General features: G+C 42.4%; 1 protein-coding gene across 2 annotated transcripts in view; it reads right to left on the bottom strand.

Moving 5' to 3' along the window:
* The window catches only part of CYTH3 (cytohesin 3), a 185,947-nt gene that overhangs the window by 75,286 nt on the left and 88,097 nt on the right, over window positions 1-22,564 (bottom strand). For both annotated transcript variants that reach the window (XM_040356814.1, XM_040356816.1), the window contains exons 3-5: window positions 19,873-19,937; window positions 12,176-12,242; window positions 3,752-3,870 (exon numbers count right to left, since the gene is read on the bottom strand). In XM_040356814.1, the coding sequence (XP_040212748.1) occupies window positions 3,752-3,870; window positions 12,176-12,242; window positions 19,873-19,937 (251 nt within the window). The remainder of the gene's footprint in view (window positions 1-3,751; window positions 3,871-12,175; window positions 12,243-19,872; window positions 19,938-22,564) is intronic.

The raw sequence follows: 22,564 nt of genomic DNA on the forward strand, positions 1-22,564 counted from the left end.
CAACCCCCAGTCCCCACACTTAGCTACTGTGTCTTGTAACTGTTGCTGGGTAGCTTTCCATCTGCGCCATTCCTCAAGTGTGAACTCCCTGCAAATCAAATGCGATGCAGGAAGCCGCACAGGAATCGCGCTGTTTCCTGAATCGCACCAGTGGTAACTAAGACTCAATGAAAAATTAAAATGTTCACATCTCACTTGTTTGTTTTCATCTGTTAAAGTGAGAATATTAAACAACTCAAAATTCACAAATTAACATTTAAAAAAAAAAAAATCAATGACCAATATAGCCACCCTTCTTTTCAATAACGGCCATAAGCCTTCCATTCATGTAGTCTGGCAGTTTCTTGATCTGTTGACGATCAACTTTTTCTGCAGCAGCAACCACAGCCTCCCAGACACTGTTCAGTGAGATGTACGGTTTTCCTTCACCATAAATCTCCCATATAAGAAGGGCCCACAAGTTCTCAATAGGGTTTAGGTCAGGTGAGGAAGGGGGCCATGTCATTATTCTTTGATCTTTAAGGCCTTTCCTGGCTCGCCACGCAGTTAAGTACTTTGATTAATGCAATGGAGCATTGTCCTGCATCAATATCATGGTCTTCTTGAAAGATACTTTTTCCTGTACCACTGCTTGAAGAAAGTGTTTTCTAAAAACTGGCAGTAGGTTTGGGAGTTGATTTTGAGTACATCTTTAACCTGAAAAGGTCCAACCAGCTCATCTTTAATAATACCAGCCCATACCAGTTCCCCACCTCCACCTTGCTGTTGTCTGAGTTGAAGTGGAGCTCTGTGCCGTTACTTATCCAGCCAAAGACTCATCCATCTGGTCTGTCAAGAGTCACTCTAATCTCATCAGTCCATAAAACCTTTAAAAAAAATCTGTGTTCAGATATTTCTTGGCCCAGTCTTAAGTGGCCGAGTTTCAGCCTTTCTTACTGTGGCCATGTCTCTGAGCACTGAACACCTTGTACCTCTGGGCACTCCAGGTAGGTAGCAGTTCTGGAATATGACAGCACTGGAAGATGATGGGTTCCTGGTTGCTTCACGTTTGATTCGTCTCAATTTTTGGCAGTTAATGTGCGTCTTTTTTTCTCAACACGTTTCTTGCGACCCTGTTGACTTCTTTGCAACAAAATGTTTGATAGTTATGTGATTATGCTCCAATATCTTTGCAATTTCAAGAGTGCTGCATACCTCTGAAAGACTTTTTAAATTTTTTGACTTTTCAGAGTCAGTTAAATCACTTTTGTGGCCCATTTTGTACGAGGAAAATAAGTTGTCTAATAATTATGCACACCTCGATATAGGGTGTTGATCTGGTTAGGACACACCCTTCCTCAATACACTTCACCTGATATGCTTAAATCCAATAAGCATTCAAGTTTATACAGCTTGGAGTTGGGCAATATGCATACAAATTATGAGTTGGCCAAAATACTCAGTTGCCTAATTGTGCACACAGTGTAATGCCAGTGGCGATACGACTCTTTACTTTAAATTACAAAAAAAAATGTAAGCAGCATACAAATGTCCCTTTTAGCCCCCGTTCACACCTAGGCGTATATACGCCTGTAGTGCGACGCCGCTGCAGCCCCGAGACGCCAGAGGGATGATTTAACATGCACCTCTATGGAGATGGTTCACATCTCCATGCCGTACGCCTGCCGCCTGAAAAAAAGTCTCGGACCTTTTTTTAGGCGGCTTTCGGCGTTCGGCATAGGAGATGTGAACCATCTCCATAGAGGGGGTGAAGGCTGCATTCACAATCGCGGCGTTTTGTCGCCGCAAATCGCCGTACAAAACGCTGCTATTTGTCGCCGCAATTCACGGGACAAAACACCGCGATTTTGTACGCCGAGGTGTGAATGCAGCCTTAAGCATCCCCACAAAACTCAAAGATCAGTTTTAGGCAAGGTTGTTACATTAGTTGTCATTTTTTTAGCCCCTCTAGAAAATAAAGCATGCAATTGAAAATACATATTTGTTAATAAATAAGCTTCACTGTGTCACACATATTACATTTAACGCCAATAATAAAAGGCAATAGAAGCAAAGGCCAAGATCAACAAGTTGAAATTCACCACCGGTAAGAATTCTGTAACTGCAGGAGACAAAACACACACGCAGCCACACTGATGGGTTTTACCTCCTTAACTGGAATTATAGACACTACTTCCTGAAAGTGCCACAGACTGTGCATTTGTGCAAAAGCAAAGAAAACAGTTTTGCTGGTCATCTGCCAACATTCTTGGTGAGGTCTGACGAACAGGAATGAATGCTATTCTAATACGGGCAAACAAAGCATGCTCAAGATCTGTTATGCCAACAATCTGTGCAGCTCAACCAAGCCCATTACTAGGACAGTGACATTTAACTCCTTAACGAGAAATGATAGCCGCTTCTCAAAATAAACTGAGTAAGCACAAGGGATAAGCTCCACCCTAACTGTTGCAGAGGTGAAAAATCTAAACTTATGACATAGTACAGAAGTTTAAAAAAGTCTGATCCTCATCGAAAACATTGGGCAAAGTCATATATATTAACCTGCGAGTACCAGATACTACAGACATTCTAGCTTATGACCCAATATATGGTTTCTCCAAAAATCTAGCTTAAAGTGTAAGTTCAAGTTTACAGAAAAATGTGTAACGTGAAACTTACACGGGACCAACTCCTCACCCTCCACCCCAGCCCCGCTGACCTGCAGCGTAGCGATCTTCTGTTCTGAGCCCTCACGACTCCGGCGCTTAGAAATCCCCTCAGCTTTCTCTCTTCTTCTTCCCCTCTGAGAGGACGGGTTACGTGGGTTCTGAATGGTCGGCGCCGGCCAATTAGAATACTCCTAAACATCCCTCCTGATGGGGTACATTTAGGAGATTAAGCTCTGGGGATTTCTAAGGCTATACCGGGGCTCAGAACGGGAGATCGCCACGCAGCAGGTCAGTGGAACTGGGGGGGAGATGAGGAAGGAGATGCCTCTTTTATGGTACTATAGGACACAGACAAAAAACAAAGACAATTTTAACCATTGCCATGCTGGCACATACACAGACGTGTAAATGGGGCTATAGTAAAACAAGGAAAGATGTAGCCTGTAGAAAGCAATTCCGATTTCTTTGCAGATGTGTGGTGAAGTAAGAAAGAGAAGCAAGTCGCTGGAAAACGTATTTATGCTGTTTGTGCCCGCTGTCCACATCTAAAATATCCAGGTGGCATCGGATAGCTATGGCCAGGGCCTGGATGGCAATAATAAATGAGAGGCAAAGGGGGGCCAACCCTGCAGAGTCCCAGATGCTATGGAAATGGGTTCTGAGAGATATCTCCTAAATCGTGTCTGCGCTGAGGGATTACGATACAATGTTTGAAGAAAAGCCATAAATTTGGGCTCAAAGAGCCAACTCAAGAGAATCTGAAAGAGGTAATCCCACGAGACCATGTCAAATGCATTTCGGATATCCAATGACAGCAATACTTCTTTCTGCGATCCGTTTCGGTCCCGAGAGGAGTGTAAAATTGAGATTAGATCAATGGCTCTCCTAATTTGATCTGAAGCTTGCCTATCAGGCACAAACCCAACCTGGTCAACATGGATAAAGCGAGCAATAAAGCAATTCAGTCTATTAGCATAAATTTTAGCTAAGAGTTTCAAGTCAATATTTAAAAAATTAGCCTAGAATTGGGTTTTAATAAAGAGATCTCATCTATGCCTGTGACTTCTGAGTGACAGATACAATTCTGTATATCACATTACCTTTCTCCCAAGTAGTCACCAATGACAGTTTTATTCAGGCCTTCTCCTTTGTAAAGGAACTGCGCTATGTCTTCTGGTGTGTTCTGTAATAAGTCATTTTCTAAAAGAAATTGGATACCCTGCAAAACAAAACAAAAAGCACACACATCAAAGAAATAGCAGTACATTTCTGTCATCTCGTTAAATGATGAAAATCTTTTACTAATCTTTTCGTGGCACCCATAAAAAAAAAGTTGAGATTTACTATCATACAACAAACCTATCCAATGTGTACTAACTGCTGCCAGAATTAGGAACGTCACAGTGAATACAGCTAAAGCACTGAGCAAATAAATAGTTTACCTGGTGGTTTTCTAAAAACCACAGCACTGCATTCCTGAGCCTACTACCTGATGTTACACAGTGTCCCACTAGAATTTTGATGGAGAATGCAAGCAGTGAAAGGAAAACATCCCAAGCTGAAAAAAGAGGCAGAAACTATGGGGCAGATTCACGTAGAGCCGCATAAAATTGTGCGGGCGTAACGTATCTGATTTACGTTACGCCTCCGCAACTTAGACGGGCAAGTGCTGTATTCTCAAAGCACTTGCTCCGTAAGTTGTGGCGGCGTAGCGTAAATCGTCCGGCGTAAGCCCGCCTAATTTAAATTTGGAACAGGGGGGCGTGTTTTATGCAAAACTACTGCGACCCGACGTGATTGACATTTTTTTCGGAACGACGCATGCGCCGTCCGTGGAATTTCTCAGTGTGCATTGCTCCAAAGTACGTCGCAAGGACATCATTGGTTTCGACGTGAACATAAATGACGTCCAGCCCCATTCACGGCCGACTTACGCAAACAACGTAACTTTTTCAAATTTCGACGCGGGAACGACGGCCATACTTAACATTGGCTGCGCCTCATATAGCAGGGGCAACTTTACGCCGGGAAAAGCCTAACGTAAACGTCGTAACTTTACTGCGTCGGCCGCGCGTACGTTCGGGAATTCGCGTATCTAGCTAATTTGCATACTCAACGCGGAATTCGACCGGAAGCGCCACCTAGCGGTCCAAAAAAAAATGCAGTTTAGATCCGACGGTGTAAGAGACTTACGCCTGTTGGATCTAATGGATACCTATGCGTAACTGATTCTAAGAATCAGTCGCATAGATACAACGGGTCAGATTAGGACTCACGACGGCGTACATGGCGCTGCGCCGTCGTAAGTCCTTTGAGAATCTGGGCCTATGTTGCCACTGACTCAAAAAGTCGAAGCCAGAAGAAATCAGATTCTATTTTCTTCCCAACATCAGAGTGTGTAATTGATAGTCATGTTTCCAATGTGGAGTCTTTATTTCTCCCCGTCTCTGCAGTCTACACCAATTAATTGGGAAGCGCTACATTATTTGAAGGGACCAATGTGCTTCCCATGCCAAAGTATGTATTACAGGTTGCTGTGCTAGTACAGAAGTTGCCACTAGGGGGACCACTCCGCAGATCTACTTACAAGTAAGCAGAAACCTTCATAAATCCCCCAAACAAGCCCTGTAGCGGCTGTCAGATCCATTTTCTCGGCAGCACAGCAGGATGTAAATGCAAGCCAAGAGGTTGCTCACCATGCTCTGAAAAACCCACCGATATACATATAAAAAATTAACAAGAAGTAGCTGAAAAGGCGGGGGAGCTCTCTGTCCAACTATTTTAACGCCTAGCTCCAAACTTTTTCTTTAAAGTGTTACCAAACCCAGTAATATAAAAATATCTCATAGATTAACCCCCCCCCCCTCACAGTGCCCACATTTAAAAATCTACTTTTTATATTAAAATCTTGCTACTATATACCTTTTTGGCTGATCTGTATACCACGGCCAGGGATAAACTGCCCAGTTTCTCTAGCGCTGAGAGTTCAGGGAGGAAGAGATTTCCACTGCAGCCTGTATACACGCCCACATGTGTGATGCCAATATTATGTATCCTGGCTAGCTCTGAGACCAAGTAATTATTCTCTCCAGCATAAAAGACACAACTGAGCATGTGCAGGTTGGCTACTCTGCCTGTGTTAGCTGGCTTTCCCCAGATAGACAGTGTAGGAGGGGAAGGATCTGTTCATACAGAATAAAACAGCCTTTTTACACGATGCAGAGGATTAACCACTTAAGTTTCGGAAACTGGTGACGCGCATTATGCACCGGGGGGAAGCTTTTGTCATCACGTCAATCACTTAGTCTCTGAATAGGAACGCCCACTCCCGCTGGAGCCACTACCTGGAACCGGGGGGGGGGGGGGGGGAATAGCTATACGGCGGAATGTACAGCGAAAAAAACAAAAAAAAAACAGCATACTGTACATGTCGGCAGTATGCTGAATGGAATGGTATATACATGTTTTTAGGGTGAACCTCCACTTTAACCTTTGCCCACATTGCCTGGAGTTTAGCTTTAAAATACAATTCTTAAGCCTCGTACACACGGTTCGATTGTTGGACAACCGAGCGTCTGATTTTTGTCAAAAGGGCGTGTGCCAGGATCTTCTCTTGCATACCAACTTTACAAAAATTGTCGTGCCACAAACACGAACTTAGTGACGTTATACGAGGAATTTCAGCTCTTGAGCGCTACCCTTTGGGCACCTTCTGCTAATGTTGTGTTTGGTGAGCATTGCTTCCGAGCATGCGTGTTTGTACTTGTCAGAACCCCATGTCAGAACCAATCAATGGATCCAGAGACACAGGCACAAATCTTAACATCTCCAGATCAGCCAGGGCCTTTCTGCTTTCAGAAATCCTCTATTCATCAAAACATCTTCAATAACCTATAAAAAGATTCAGTTGGTGAAAGAGGGAATGGCAATAAACTTTTTTAAAGGAAAAGTCAAGCTTTGTATTTAATCTTAGGTCTTGATTTCTGGATCTAGAAATCATTTTTTTTATATGCTGTATTACTTCCTTTGCTTAGGTGTTTTATTGTTTTGTACCAGTGGCACAGGAGCGCCGCCCCCTCTCTCCTGTCAGCCCTCTATCACCATAGATAGATTCATGCATTGCATGAATCTATCCATCTATGGTAGCGCTGCCGCCCCCTATTCAGGTGTCCAGCCCCTTGTTGGGCATCTGAATTACAGCAGCGTTTTTTTTGGAAGCACCTGATTAGAGCCCTATGCTCTAATAGGTGTCCTGTTTAGAGCCATAGGCTCCAATAGGCTTCCAAAATGCTAAATAACGGGCGCAATGTTGTGCATTTGCTGTTTACTCAGTGTTGTGTTAGGGAAGCAAATAAACACTGACCCGCCTCTCAGCCAATCAGGTGCTCGGGTCTGGTTACCTGTCACCTGATTGGTTGAAGCGACAAGCGCTGTGATTGAACACCTATGAGGCGTCCAATCAATACAGAGGACAGGAAGAGAACGGGAGAAGACATCAAGGACCCGGAGCGTGGAGGACAGCGCTGTGACCTGAGACAGGTAAGTGCCGGGCAGGGGATGCACACTGGCAGCATTTGATGGGGCACAGTAACGGCAAATGATGGGACACCGTAGCTGCAATTGATGGGACACAGTAGCGGCAATTGATGGGGCACAGTGGCGGCAATTGATTGGGCACAGTGGCGGCAATTGATTGGGCACAGTGGCAGCAATTGATGGGGCGCAGTGACGGAAATTGATGGGGCACAGTGGCAGCAATTGATGGGCACAGTGGCTGCATTTGATGGGCACAGTGGCTGCATTTGATGGGCACAGTGGCTGCATTTGATGGGCACAGTGGCTGCATTTGATGGGCACAGTGGCTGCAATTGATGGGGTTTTTTTTTTCAGTTTGTTTGCGCCCCCCAAAAAAAAAAATTCGAGCACCAGCCGCCACTGTTTTGTACTCAATAAGATATTTATACTCAATGTCTCAATATGATATTTACCATGTTAAATATTTTAGTGTAAAGTTTGATTTAATCTATTGATTTATTGCAGAAGCAACTAAGGCAATACAGATCTGGTTCAATAAGTTTTATTTAGCCATATACCATGCATGTATGCTTATTCTTACACATCACTTAAGCCTGCGTATAACTGGTATTTCAAACCACCATCCCTGATAGAACAGGACTGGACAGGCAAACTCATGAGCTAGACTTTCATCTGTCTGGTACCATCATCTACTCACTGGCTGCTTCCAGAATAAACAGTCTTTTGTGTGGCTGTCTGTGCAAAGAGGGCTGTGATGGCAGATCTATTTAACTGTTAACGGGTACCATAGACTAAGACGGTTAACCTAAAACAGATAGAGCCTACACAGGAAAACCATGCGAAGATGCACTGAACGTGTGTGCATGTAGCTGTGTGCACAGATAATCCATTGCTTGACAGAGTAATGGTAACCTTTGAATAATATAAGCTACTATCATCCATTGTGGACTGTGCAGGCTAAAGGACTGTAACTCTTATACAAAATTTTCCTGTGTAGAGTCCGTGGATTTCTCGGTCTCCAAACCCCCTTCCTACATGCTTGTGTTAGGTCAGTACCTTACTAGTTAAAGCGGTAGTAAACCACTTCATTTTGTTTTAAAATAAACCCTGCAAGACTAAATAGTATAATGTGCTAGTATGCATTGCATACTAGCACATTATGAAATACTTACATTAGAACGAAGCCCTGTAGTGGTGCCCCGTCACCGCTGAGGGAGCCGACATGTTCCCTCTGCGTTTCTTTTGGGATCGCTGGCCCCGGCGCTGTGAGTGGCCGGAGCCGCGATTACGTCACTACTATTGGGAGCACACCATTCAGGCAAGTTCATTTAGGACATGCCAGACCTTCAGAGCGCATGCACCCACTGATGTCAGCGGCTGCATGCAGGGCAAAACCGTGCAGGTTTAAGAGATATTATTTTATCTATAGGCAAGCCTTATTGTGGGCTTACCTTTAGGTAAAAATCACTGAGCAGGGTATACAACCGCTTTAAGGGCTGTACACAAGGGTAGATTGCATGGCAGGCAGAAGCCAACCTTTCGCCCAGCTTCTGTCAAAAGGGCATGACCGAAAAAGGTCTGTCGATCGGAATCCGATCAGCGCTCTTAGCCAATGAACTGGTGTGTTCTGGCGGGGTGGCAGTCCTCATGTCAGAACACAACAGCTCAGCGGGGGAGATCACTGTACTAACATCGCAAAGGGGTAAATTCACTAAAAGTTATATAACTAGTACTAAAATGCAGTAAAATTCCACATAACAATTGTGCATGTGTTCAATTCACTAAGAACTTTGAGTTAAATACCGAATGCGGTATTTGTTCGATTTAGCGGTAATTACCTCATTAAGCTGGTTGCTAAGGTGCTGGTTGGAAAGCCGGCCTTCATGTCCTTAACAACTGATGACTTAACAGCTGCCAGCGAGTTCCCCGCTGACAGCTGAATGTAAAAAAAAAGCAGACAATTAAAAATGTTGAAGCCAAAAATAAATAAAAGGTATGGGGTCCTCCCCAAAATCCATACCAGACCCTTAGCCAAGCATGCAGCCTGGCAGGTCAGGAAAGGGGGGGGGGCCACTGACAGCCGATGAGTCATTGGTTAAAAACACGGCAACTGGCTTCCCGGTACACTCCTTAGGAACCAGCTATTTGTAAACAGCCTGGAGGCGATACCACCAGCTAAACACTGGTGGTAATTATCACATGCTTTTTTACTCTCTGGTCCATTTGTGAATTGGACTATTTACTGACACATTTTATTTTTTTCAGTAAATTACCACAATATCATTTTTTTTGTGAACTGGTCTTACTTACCGGATGTTATAATGTATGCAAATTATTAATATGATACCCTTATCAAATGTGGTAAAGCTTTGTGAATTGACCCCCTTAGTACGGTGGCTCCACCCAAGCTCTTCAGGTATTTTTTCATTCAGCCCACCCTGATACACCCTGTCTAATGACAAAACAGAAATCATAAATAAGTTTAGGGAATTTTTTGTTTCCCTTTATAGTTCTAAGGCCCCGTACACACGAGAGGATCTATCCGCGGATCACTTTCAGCGGATAGATCCGCTGGTGTGTACAACCCAGTGGATATTTATCTGCGGATATTTTTCGGGCCGATGGTTTTCCAGCGGATCAAAATTTCTTAGCATGCTAAGAAATCGATCCGCTGGAATCCAGTCCAGCGGATTGATCCGATGGTCTGTACAGACTCACCGGATCAATCTGTCCGAATCCATCCCTCGCATGCGTCGTAATGATTCGACGCATGCGTGGAAGTCCATATATTACAGCGTCACGCACGTCGCCGCGTCATCATCGCGGCGACGGCGCGACACGTCACCGCGGAGGGAAATCCATGCGGATTTTGATCTCATGGTTAGTACAACCATGAGATCAAAATCCGCCAGAGGATTTATCCGCGGAAACGGTCCTCCGGACCGTTTCCACGGATAAATCCTCTCGTGTGTACTAAGCATAAGAGGGGGAGAGGGGGCAGCACTGACGCGTTCCTCTCTCTAGTAGCGCAAGAGTGAAATACAGCTGGGGATGGTGATGGGGTATACAGCATTATGGATATTGTTTGGGTAGGGGAAGCTACGGAATTAATAATACTGGTGGAGATATGCAGAATTCTGCTGGTGAAGACATGCTGTGTATGGTTTCTTTCGGAGAGCAGGGGGATATATTTTTTATCACTGATCAGTCTATAGGTTTTTATGTGGAAATGTTGTACTTGCCTACTGAGCACTTTTACCCCCTTCCTGCCCAGGCCAATTTTCAGCTTTCAGTGCTCTCACAGTTTGAATGACAATTGGGTGGTCATGCAAAACTGTACCCAAATGATATTTTTATCATTTTGTTTTCACACAAGTAGAGCTTTCTTTTGGTGGCATTTAATCACTGTTTTTTTTTTGCCAATTAAAATTTTTTTTTTTTTTGAAAAAACAAAGCTGTCAGCATGAAGAGAGGAAAGCCCATAACCGGCTTGTGTTTACATTGTGATCAGCTACATAGTTACATAGTTAGTCAGGTTGAAAAAAGACACAAGTCCATCCAGTTCAACCACAAAAAAATAAACAAACAAAATAAAAAACACAGTAATTGAACACAGCTGATCACTTGGTAAAGAGCCACTGTTATTGGCCCTTTACCTCGATCTGTGATCAGCTGAGTCCAAAGGACTCGGCGATCACAGAGCACACTGCAGGGGGAGCGTGGGCGGCACAATCACAGGAGGACATCATATAATGGCAAAGTTAGCCTGCGCTGTAGACATCTTTTAGCTATAGCGTGGGAAGTGGGTAATGTAGCGTGAGGTTTTATCTTTTTACGTCACAACTCTGATGCATGAATAGATAATTATTGTGTATATAGCTATATATAATATATATATATAATTATATATATATAATTATATATATATATATATATATATATATATATATATATATATATATATATATATATTATTATTATTATTCTTTCATATTTTCATGAAGTACACTTACAACTAATTCAGATTTATTTATGTCCGATTTATATATATATATATATATATATATATATATATATATATAGACACACACACCTATATAAACACACACATATATAAACACTTGTAAAGCCATTGATTTTGTAAAAAAAGCAGTGCAGCGCTACTAACAAAATGATGAAAGTCCAAAAAAAATAATTAATCAAAATGAAGAGAGGATAAGGGTGACTTCTGGAACCTCAATAGGTGATCGGATGAAGACTCCTTATAAAACAGTCAAGTATCCTTAGATAAAAGTACAAGCCGCTCACCTTAGCAGATGGACCTGTGGGTGAGCAGCAGGTCAAATGCGCTGTCCCTCTAATAAGGGGGTATTATAAGATGATAACGGTGCCTCCTCGGTCGATCCTTTTCTCCAAACCGACTTTCAGTGGCGGATGGTCATCTGGTATACTCTCATGTAGTTGAATGGCATGAAAAAGTATAAAGTAGACACATAGTGCTCTCCGTATAGTAACCAAAATGCAATAAGTTTATTTAAAATAAAAGTACTCACAAAAGAGGCACTATATCCTAGTGCGTAGAATATGAGCATATATCGATAATCCGCTGAAGAAGTCCTGTACCTTGGGACGATACGCGTGCGGGGGGCTTCCAATTTTGATGTCAGGACAGCCACCTACTTGGTATTTTATCGATATATGCTCATATTCTACGCACTAGGATATAGTGCCTCTTTTGTGAGTACTTTTATTTTAGAGTCACCCTTATCCTCTCTTCATTTTGATTAATTATTTTTTTTGGACTTTCATCATTTTGTTAGTAGCGCTGCACTGCTTTTTTTACATACTCTGACCAAGGACTTATTGACCCTCAGTGTTCAGCAGCTTTGTTATTGTTTTGTCCTTTGCGCAGTCTGCTCTCTCTATTCAAAAGCCATTGATTTACTTTCTTTAAAAAATAGGCACTAAAAACCAACAAGGCACGTTACCTTTTTTGGGTCCATATTAAATTTTTTTCTTCCCATAGCAATCTGTTTATTCCTCTGTGTAGTTTTGCTACAAAAATAAAGACAAAACAACATTTAGAAAAACAACAGATCAATTCCTCACACATTATTGTAGGCTCATAAATCTCTACACAGCAACCGAACAAAATGAATGGTCCAAGTATTTAATGTGGTTACTAAAGCCAGAAAATGGATGGACTGCCCTTTTTATCAGATTTGCTCTAAGCCTCTTCCGGAACCATTAACTGTGCTCCACTAATTGTTCTTAAATGGGAGGGGGGGCTGCAAATGTATCAGCATTTAACAGCAGTACAAATAGCTGCAATCTTTATAGCAGGATAATACAGTCATTTCATATAAAATAGGTCAAACAGCCAACCAAATAAATAATTTTGTAGCAAGAAAATGAATGCATTTATTTAGCATACTGAGCCTTATAAGCATATAACATCAAGTAATATACAAGCCGTTTTTTGTGGTACCCACAACAGAGTCTTGGTTTCTTTAGTTTTAAAATGAAAGGTGGGGATCTTGTTGCTCACTGAAAAATAACTTTGTTTCAGGTTTGTCTGTCATGTCAAATCAAACTGGAAAATAAGTACTATGGGCCAGATTCATGTAGACTAGCGGCGGCGTAACGTATCGTAGATACGTTACACCGCCGCAAGTTTTCATCGCAAGTGCCTGATTCACAAAGCACTTGCAATAAAAACCTACGCTGGCGGCCTCCGGCGTAAGCCCGCGTAATTCAAATGGGCGTGTGCCATTTAAATTAGGTGCGCTCCCGCGCCGGACCTACTCTGCATACTCCGTTTCGAAATTCCCGCCGTGCTTTGCGCAAAGTGACGCCATTTTTTCGAACGGCGACGGCGTGCGACGTGCGTAGCGTAGCGTACTTTGGTATTCCCGGACGTTTTACGCAAGACAAAAAAAAAATTTAAATTTCGACGCGGGAACGACGGCCATACTTTGAACAGCACATACGTGTGCTGTCTAAAGTTAGGGCAGGTCAAACGACACTTAAAATTGCGACGGGAAACTATACTAGCGACGACGTACCGAACGCGAAAATCTGTCGTGGATCGCAGTAACTGCTAATTTGCATACCCGACGCTGGAATACGATGCAAACTCCCCCCAGCGGCGGCCGCGCTACTGCATCCTAAGATCCGACAGTGTAAAACAATTACACCTGTCGGATCTTAGGGCTATCTATGCGTAACTGATTCTATGAATCAGTCGCATAGATACTCTGAGAGATACTCCGTCGTATCTCCGTTGTGAATCTGGCCCTCTGTTTCCCCCGAAAATAAGCCCAGGTCTTATATAAATTTGACAACAAAAGACAGAGTAGGGCTTATTTTCGGGGTAGGTCTTACCATGTAATGTGCGGTCTTCTCTCCCCCTCTCTCTCTCCCTGCCTGACAGGAATCCTCAGTGTGAACTGAGTTAAAATGCTTGTAAAATCCTATAATCTACTTGATTACAGTAGTATATACTGTACAATGTGTGTGTTTCTGTAATACAATTGTGCCAAATACCTTCGTTATAGCGCTGCTCTGCGCTTCTGTGACCCGCCGGAGCTCTCTTCACAGCAGTTATATTACAGAAACACACACATTGTACATTATATACTACTGTAATAAAGTAGATTATAGGATTTTACAAGCATTTTAAAATAGGGCTTATTTTCGGGGTAGGGATTATATTGCAGCCCTCCTGGAAAATAACGCTAGGTCTTATTTTCGGGGAAACACAGTAATGGTAAGTAGTCCACCATAAGTGAGCAGGGAGCTGGCCCTGTTACAAAACACCTCTGAGGCCTCGTACAGACGACCGGATCTATCCGCTGGGATTGATCCGCGGATCAGTTCCAGCGGACGAATCCGGTCGTCTGTACGGCCTAGCGGATATTTTTCCGTGGAGATTCGTCCGGCCGATCGATTTCAAGCGGTTAGAAATTTCTTAGCATGCTAAGAAATCTATCCGCTTGAATCGTTTCCAGCGGATTGATCCGGTCGTCTGTACAGACTCACCGGATCAATCCGTCCGCTCCCATCCCTCGCATGCGTCGTAATGATTCGACGCATGCGTGGAAGTAGTTACCCTCCAGCGTCGCGCACGTCGCCGCGTCATCGTCGCGGCGACGGCGCGACACGTCACCGCGGATGTTTTCCGCACGGATTTTGATCCGATGGTGTGTACAAGCCATCGGATCAAAATCCGGAGGAGGCATGGGATATCCCCTCGTGTGTACGGGGCCTGAGAGTCTCTGCCTGTGTGGAGAGGGGGTGTGTGCCTTTCCTCCAATCAGCAATGTTGGCTATCTTGGCTGTATGCCCAGACATCACACTCTGTGTTAAACAGGAAGAGAAAATCTTCTAACACAATCTGAACTTTCTAACTAGTATATAAATGTGAAGACAGCAGATATACATGTAACACGTAGGGCAATCACATGTAGGGTGATTTGGTTCATTCCTGTGTATCACCTGAGGCTGTTCACTTTACTGGGTGTATGGAGGGTTTACATCCACTTTAAAAAAAAAAAAGAAAAGAAAAGGGAAAAAAAAAAAACACATGTTGCGTGTCTGTCTCTGGCCTCAGTACTTTAGGTCTGTGTACTTGTTCCGAGACCACAGCTCAGGAGGAACTGAAGGCCAGAGAGGAGCATAACAGAAAGACACCAAGGGCCAGATTCACAGAAGAGATACGACGGCGTATCTCCTGATGCGCCGTCGTATCTCTGTGATCCGCCCGTCCTAACTATGCGGCTGATTCTTAGAATCAGTTCCGCATAGATAGCCCTAAGATCCGACAGGAGTAATTGACTTATACCGTCGGATCTTAGGATGCAATTCTAGGCCGGCCGCTAGGTGGCGATTCCATAGCGGTCGGCGTAGAATATGCAAATCACTAGTTATGGCGATTCACGAACGTCCGCTTTACTCGTCGCTCTAACTTTACGTCGTTTCCGTCGAGATACGCCACGTAAAACTAAGGATGCCCTCTAGGTGGACTAGCCAATGTTAAGTATGGCCGTCGTTCCTGCGTCGAAATTTGAAAAATCACGTCGTTTGCGTAAGTCGTCCGTGAATGGCACTGGACGCCATTTACGTTAACGTTGAAACCAATGACGTCCTTGCGACGTCATTTAGCGCAATGCACGTCGGGTAATTTTCCCGACGGAGCATGCGCAGTACGTTCGGCGCGGGAACGCGCCTAATTTAAATGGTGCCCGCCCCATTTGAATTAGGCGGGCTTGCGCCAAGCGTATTTACGTTACACCGCCGCAAGTTTACAGGTAAGTGCTTTGTGAATCAGGCACTTACGCTGTAAACTTGCGGCGGTGTAACGTAAATGGGATACGTTACGCCGCCGGAGCGCAACGTATTTCTCTGTGAATCTGGCCCCAAGCATTTTCAGAAGGATGCCTGCAATTTGACATTCACTATCTCTCTTTAATAAAATATTTTCTTGAGCATGTAACACAACAGTTTATTTAAAATTATTTAACCAGCTAACGGCAACACGAAAAACCACGAGGGGCACATGAGACCCGCAAATCATGCCTGACCCAAGTCAACCTAAATTCAGTGCTGCTCAATTAACATAGGAAATCGTCCTTTGTCAGTAAATGATATATATGCCAGTGGAGGGTACAATAGACACCCTTTATAGCGATCAGTTCGAAATCTTTGATTGCAAGACACAATTTTCTATTAGTTTTTATCTAATTACCGTATTTATCGGCGCATAACACACACAGGCTCATAACACGCACCCTAACTTTAAGAGGGAAGTTTCAGGGAAAAAAACTTTCCACAGCCCCCTGCGTATAACACGCAGGCACAGTTTACCCTCTAATTTCAGGGTAAAAAAGTGAGTGTTATACACCAATAAATACAGTATTTATTAATTATTAGTTTTTCATAGCATTCTATTGCCCTTTAATTAAAAGAGCAATTTCTTTAGACATTAATGTCAGTTTTCTTACATACAGTTATTAAAATACAAAAAGTGAGAGTGAAGCCCATTTTAAACAATATAATACATTTAAGAATTTATTTCAAATGACTTAAAAAAAAAAAAAATGTATGGTATATTAAAAAGCCCTAAACAAAGTCATAAAAGTCATAAATTAGCTATTTTTCGAGCCTAAAACAGATTACTTAAATGATATCCCATGACACATTTTCCAGTCAAATGTTTCATTGAATGGCGTTTTTTTAATATAAATTGGAGGTACTCCAATATCCTGTTCTAAAGCACATCCCACCAAATATTGCATACATAATACCATATCAGACTCTTGGCTGTCATCGTTGCCTGCCGGCAAAACTGCACGAGGGCCATCACGAGAAGGACTTAAAATAGAACATTAATTGGTTCCCTCATAATTCTAATCATGGCTCTTCAGCAAGCTAAAATACTAATGTAACGTGAAATCCAATTTTCCATCGTCTCCCAAGTTGTTACAGGCATTTGGGGATAATCACTGCGTCACATGAGCTAGAAGTGACAATAGTGTGTTGGCTGTCTGATAAAGTTTAGCGGGTCTTGCTAATCAAAGGGTCTGAAAAATACAACTGCTCTTATAAGCCAGAGGAACTAAAAGGGTCCTCCATTTCACTGCATTAAAACTATACGGGTATGAAAAGGACAATTTGGTTGTCTGCAAAAAGGTAAGGTTACTCTTATGCCTTGTACACACGATCGGAATTTCCGATGGAAAAAGTCAGACGGACTTTTTCCTTTGGATATTCCGATCGTGTGTAGCCCCATCTGAGTTTTTTCATCGGAAATTCCGATGAATTCCATCAGAGTTTAGATATAGAACATGTTTTTTTTTTTTTTATGGAATTCCGTCAGAATTCCAAAGTGATTTGGCTGGGCAAAAGCCCGATCGTGTGTACGCGGCATTAGCCTGGGTTCACACTGATGCGCATTTACAGTGGGTTTCATACGTTTAGGAACACACAGATTCGCAGGTAATGCAAAAGCATAGTATTCCATGGCTTTGATTCACATCTAGGCATTGCGAATTTGGTGTGAGTGAAAAAAAAAAAGGTCCTGTGCGTGTTGACTGCGGGTGCAATGCAAATTTTATCTTCATAGGCTTCAATTGAACTTGCAGTAAACTCCCAGCACACAGTTCACATCTCTGCAAATTGTTCACTGTCTGCCTCCTGAAATTTGCGGTAAAAATTTAGGTAAATTTGCACCTGTCTACCTCAAAACGCAAAGCAAATTTTAACCTCACACAGGACAAAAAAAATTGTATCAAATTCGCAGTACATCGCATCGCAGTAGTGTGAACCTAGGCTAAAGGGTGTGTATCACCCATGATCCACATTTTAATTGCAATGTGGCAAGCTGACAAGGGGAAGATTTGGAACTAGGAAAATAAAACAAAAGCAGTTCCTATCTACCTAAATCTCCTTTGCAGCGTACAATTTCAGTTGCTGTTTTTCAATTACTAATAGCAATCAGTGAATGAGCGCCCATCTGGACCAAATGTTATTTTAGACAGTCATATTGATTGTCATTGATTTTCCAGTATTAATTACTTCCCTGGCAACTTAAAATGTCTTCCTGGTTCATTTCCCTAAAGAGTTGAGGCTTCTATCACAAAACAACCAAATTATACAGAGTATGCTGGCACCACCTGTGTTAGAATAATCATCAATTCAGAAATATTTTAAATTAATACAGAATAATTTTTAATTATTTCTGAACCCTGTATTGAACAAATTAATCAAAGTATGGGTTAAAGGAAATCTGTTGTAAGAATAGCATGGCATTTTCTGACCTATCCTTTTGAAGATGCTGGCTGTGTGGTAATCTGACTACATCTGACTCATGCAGCAGCTTTATAATGCAGTAGCTGGTGTGAAATTGGCCCTAAAAATGCAGCAATTGTTACTGAAAGCAATACTTGGCATGAAATAAAGAAGAAATCCAGATATTAAAGAAATCACCTGAAACGGGTGAATATGGTGGGAGAAGACTGACTGATAACATGCTATATAAAAAAAAATCGGAATGATTGGTCAGTGACTATGTGTTAAATCTATTGTAACCCTAAGGCTTCGTACACACAAGGACCGTTTTCATCGGTCAAAACCGATCGTGTGTGGGCCCCATAGGTTATTTAAACTTAGGTTAAAAAAAAGCCAACTTGCTTTTAAATTAACCTATGGATTCCTAACCGATAGGTCAAAACCGATCATTAGTAGGCACGACCATCGGTTAAAAATCCACGCATGCTCAGAATCAAGTCGACGCATGCTTTTTTCAGCACGTCGTTGTGTTTTATGTCACCACGTTTTAACCTATGGTGTCTAGGCGTGACGGACCATCAGTCAGCTTCATCGGTTAACCTATGACAACGGTCCTTCAGACCGTTGTCCTCTGGTTAACCTATCGTGTGTACGAGGCTTAACGCCTCATACACACGATTGGATTTTCTGCGGACAAAGCGCAGGACTGTTGTCTGAAGGGCGTTAGCCAGGAACTTGTATTGCAAAATCCGACAATAATTGTCTGATGGAGCGTACAAATGGTCGTATTTGACAGCCTGCCATTACACAATTCCCGTCAGATAATCCGATCGTGTGTACGAGCCTTTAGGTTCATCCCTTACAACACGCCCCTAAGAACTAGAAAAACCTTAAAAGGTTATAAGAGGTCCACAGCACTAGGTCTACAATGCAACAATCCTTAGTTACCAATTAAAAAGCTTTTCATAAAGCAAGAATAGTAAAACATGTATTCTGATTGGTTGCCCTTAGTACATTATAGCATTGCTTTGCTGTCTAAACTTACATACATACATGTCCATAGAAACAAAGAGATTAAACACTAAAAAGGTTGCTTATTTATGTAATGAATATAAGTGAACAAATGATATTTGGAATTTATTGTCTCATATACAACTTGAATGTTTTTGTCTGTAGCAAATGCCTAATGCCTTGTATACACTATTGGTTTTCCCAGCGGGAAAAAGTCCGCCGGAAAAACAGAGGGGAAAACCGAGAACCTGATCGGTAGCTTTTTCCCCCTACACACGGCCGGGTTTCCCAACTGGAAAACTGCCGTGAGAGCTTTGGTCGGGAAACCCGGCCGTGTGTATGCTCCACCGCAGGTTTTCCCCATATGGAAACTGCCGGCAAAAAATAAAAATGGGAATCCCGGCGGGAAAAAAAGAGAACATGTTCGCTTTTTTCCCGCCGGGATTCCCGCCGGTTTTCCTGTCGGAAAAACTACGATGGAGCATACACAAGGCCGGGATTCCCAGCCAAAAGCTCTAATTGCAGTTTTCCTGCCAGGAAAACCGGTTGTGTGTACGAGGCATTATTCAATTATCCTTTCATAATTCCTGATGCCTATCCTGGCTTTAGATGGACATTTCTCCCCAGTGAGGACTATGCTAAGCTGCATTGGTTAGCCATTTTTCCCATGTGAATATATCATCTTTTTGAACAGATCCCTGTGTTGGCCGACTGCTGAATCCGACCACAATAAAGCAGTAGCTTCCAGTGCCAGATTAATTATATTTTGTTGATAGGCGTTCTTTAATCAAATGCTTGTAATAACACAAGTGAGTCACTTGTACAAAGATTTTGTAACAATACCCCAACATTAAAAGACAATAACCTAATTTAATAAAATGCTTACCTTTCTTCTACAGACGTTAAATTGTCAATTTCTGTCATCACTTCTGCAATTTCAAACTTCAACCTCTGTAAAAAAAAAAAAAATGTAGTTAACTCCAAATGAAAGTGATTGTTTTTACAGATGGGAGTGTAGAAGTGTAGAGGCTTTGACATAATTATTGCAAAGGAGAACTTTTCTGAGGATTAACTTGGCTTATACATCACAGGTCAGCTATGGCACTTCTAAGTTTCTGTATAAAATGTTGTTCTGAGGAAGCATACAACAGTTCAAAAGCTAAAGTCTTTAAGCATTGTGATTATGCATCAAAATCACATCACTAAAAGGGTGAGATGGATGAAAGAATGAATTGTTTCAAGACAAGAGCTAGCATTGTGATGCTGTGAGGTTGGCGTGAGCGAAACCAGCAAACACATTTCCCGTAAAATACACCAAAACCATGACGTCTTTCTGCAAATTTTATGGCCAATGATTCTTACAAGTAGGCATCGAGTTCTAGTAACGTCAAATGGACAACGTGTGAATGAAGAGGGTAAAGCTTCATGTACAACAAATGAATGTCTTTGTTGAAAAGGAGATGTTCGGGGTTTTAAAATAAAAATACAATTTCAGCTCCATGCTGGAGCATTGGTGTGATGCTGCAGCTTTCCCCCCACCGGCCCCAAGCCTGAGAACTGAGCCACATGCTGAGAGTCGTAACAAGCTATCAATCAATGTTAGGAGAATACTTACTACAGGTAGAGACCAATGGCCAATAAAGGTCAGACTAAGCACAGTTCTAAGTTCTTTAAGGTGTTGAATTGTCTGAACCGCTAGACTGTTGATAGGTGTCACAAGCCAATGTTGATACAGGAGAAGAGTTTCTTGGTCAGGGTCACAAGCCATGGTCGATGCAGGAGAAAGGTTTAGTAGTCAGGGTCACAAGCCAAGCTCGATTCCAAGTAGCAATAGAGGTAGCTTGAGGCAGTGGGCAGGACAATGTATGAAGCACAAAAATTTGGCAACCAGGAAGATTAGAGTCATGGCTTAAATCAGGAAGTTCATGAGAGGTGCAAAGAGTTCAAAGTTCAGCAGAAATCAAGGCACAAGGCAGGGTTGTCCAATGGATCAGGCAGGCTGCTGTCCAGCATCTCAGGTGGCTTAGCGAGAAGAGCCCTTGGTAGACACAGCATTGGTAGTCCCAGGTTCAAGTCCAGCTCCTGACAATCAGGCAGTTGGGTGGATCCTACCAATATGGTTAGAATCTTTCTAGAACCTGGAGCAGCTCTGTGATGTTGGCCGACAGCAGGTTTTTAGCCCACTATTAGCTGACTCTGGATCACAGAAGAGCAAAAGTAAGTGTACTCCTGTGACCCAGAAGAGAAGGATGGCCAAAAAAGCTTTGTCTTTTAAGGAAACCAGTGTTATCTCGGAGCTGTCAATTATTTGTCTCAGCTAGCCTATGTAAGAAAATTCAAAAGGAAAAGCTAAGGGGTTGCTATAAGGAAACACAAAACGTCTCTATTTTAGACTTTAGTTTTTAACCATGATGTCAATTATTATAAGTACTCCAGGACCTTAATGTGCTATTTCTTGAGTCACTCCTTTGTTGCCTTGGCAGTGTGTTTTGGATCATTGTCATGCTGGAGTGTCAGTTATTTTGTGTTTCTTTCATTTTCAAATAATCGCACCAACTGTTGTCATCCTCTCACCAAGGTGCTTAGCCATGGTCCGACCGTGTGTATAGGCCATCGGTCTGTTTTCCTTCGGTCCAAAATGTTAAAACATGCTTCAAAACCGAACCGATGGACCGATGCCCGATCAGACCAAACCGATGGTTAGTACAGAAAAGCATCGGTTCAAAACCCGCGAATGCTCAGAATCAAGTCGACGCATGCTTGGAAGCATTGAACTTCGTTTTTTTCAGCACGTTGTGTGTTTTATGTCACCACGTTCTGACCCAATCAGATTTTGAACTGATGGTGTGTACACACATCAGACCATCAGGCCACTTCTGCGGTGAACCGATGAAAACGGTCCGTCGGACCATTCTCATCGGTTCGGTACGACCGTGTGTATGGGGCCTAATGCCGCGTACAGACGGTCGTTTTTTGTGATGAAAAAAAAACACGTTTTAAAAAACGTCATTTAAAATGATCGTGTGTGGGCAAAACGTCGTTTTATGTCTTCAAAAAAACGACCAAAAAAAAATTCGAACATGCTCGAATTTTTTGTGTCGTTTTTCAAAACGTCGTTTTTGTTTCACAGAAATTGACCGTGTGTAGCAAAAAACGACGTATAAAACGACGTTTTTAAACCCGCGCATGCCCAGAAGTTAGTTATGAAGTGAGCTTCAATAGAAAAAAGTGGTGAAACGTAACCTCGCTTTGCTAGAGCATTGTGAAAAAACGATGGTCTGTATGCTACGTCGTTTTTGAAAATGAAGTTTCAAAAACGTCGTTTTTTACATCACATAAAACGTCGTTTTTTTTCCATCGCAAAAAACGACCGTCTGTACGCGGCATAAGAGTGCTCTTAATCTCAGCTCGTTACCAGTATAGAAGACACCTGATCCAGAAATCTTGCCGATTGATAGGGGATCAAGTACTTATTTCACTCATTAAAATGCAAATCAATTTATAACTTTTTTTAAATGCGTTTTTCTGGATATTTTGGTTGTTATTCGCTGTCTCTCACTACCATTAAAATTATAGAC

This window comes from Rana temporaria, chromosome 6 (assembly GCF_905171775.1).
Source record: "Rana temporaria chromosome 6, aRanTem1.1, whole genome shotgun sequence".
Classification (NCBI taxonomy): domain Eukaryota; kingdom Metazoa; phylum Chordata; class Amphibia; order Anura; family Ranidae; genus Rana; species Rana temporaria.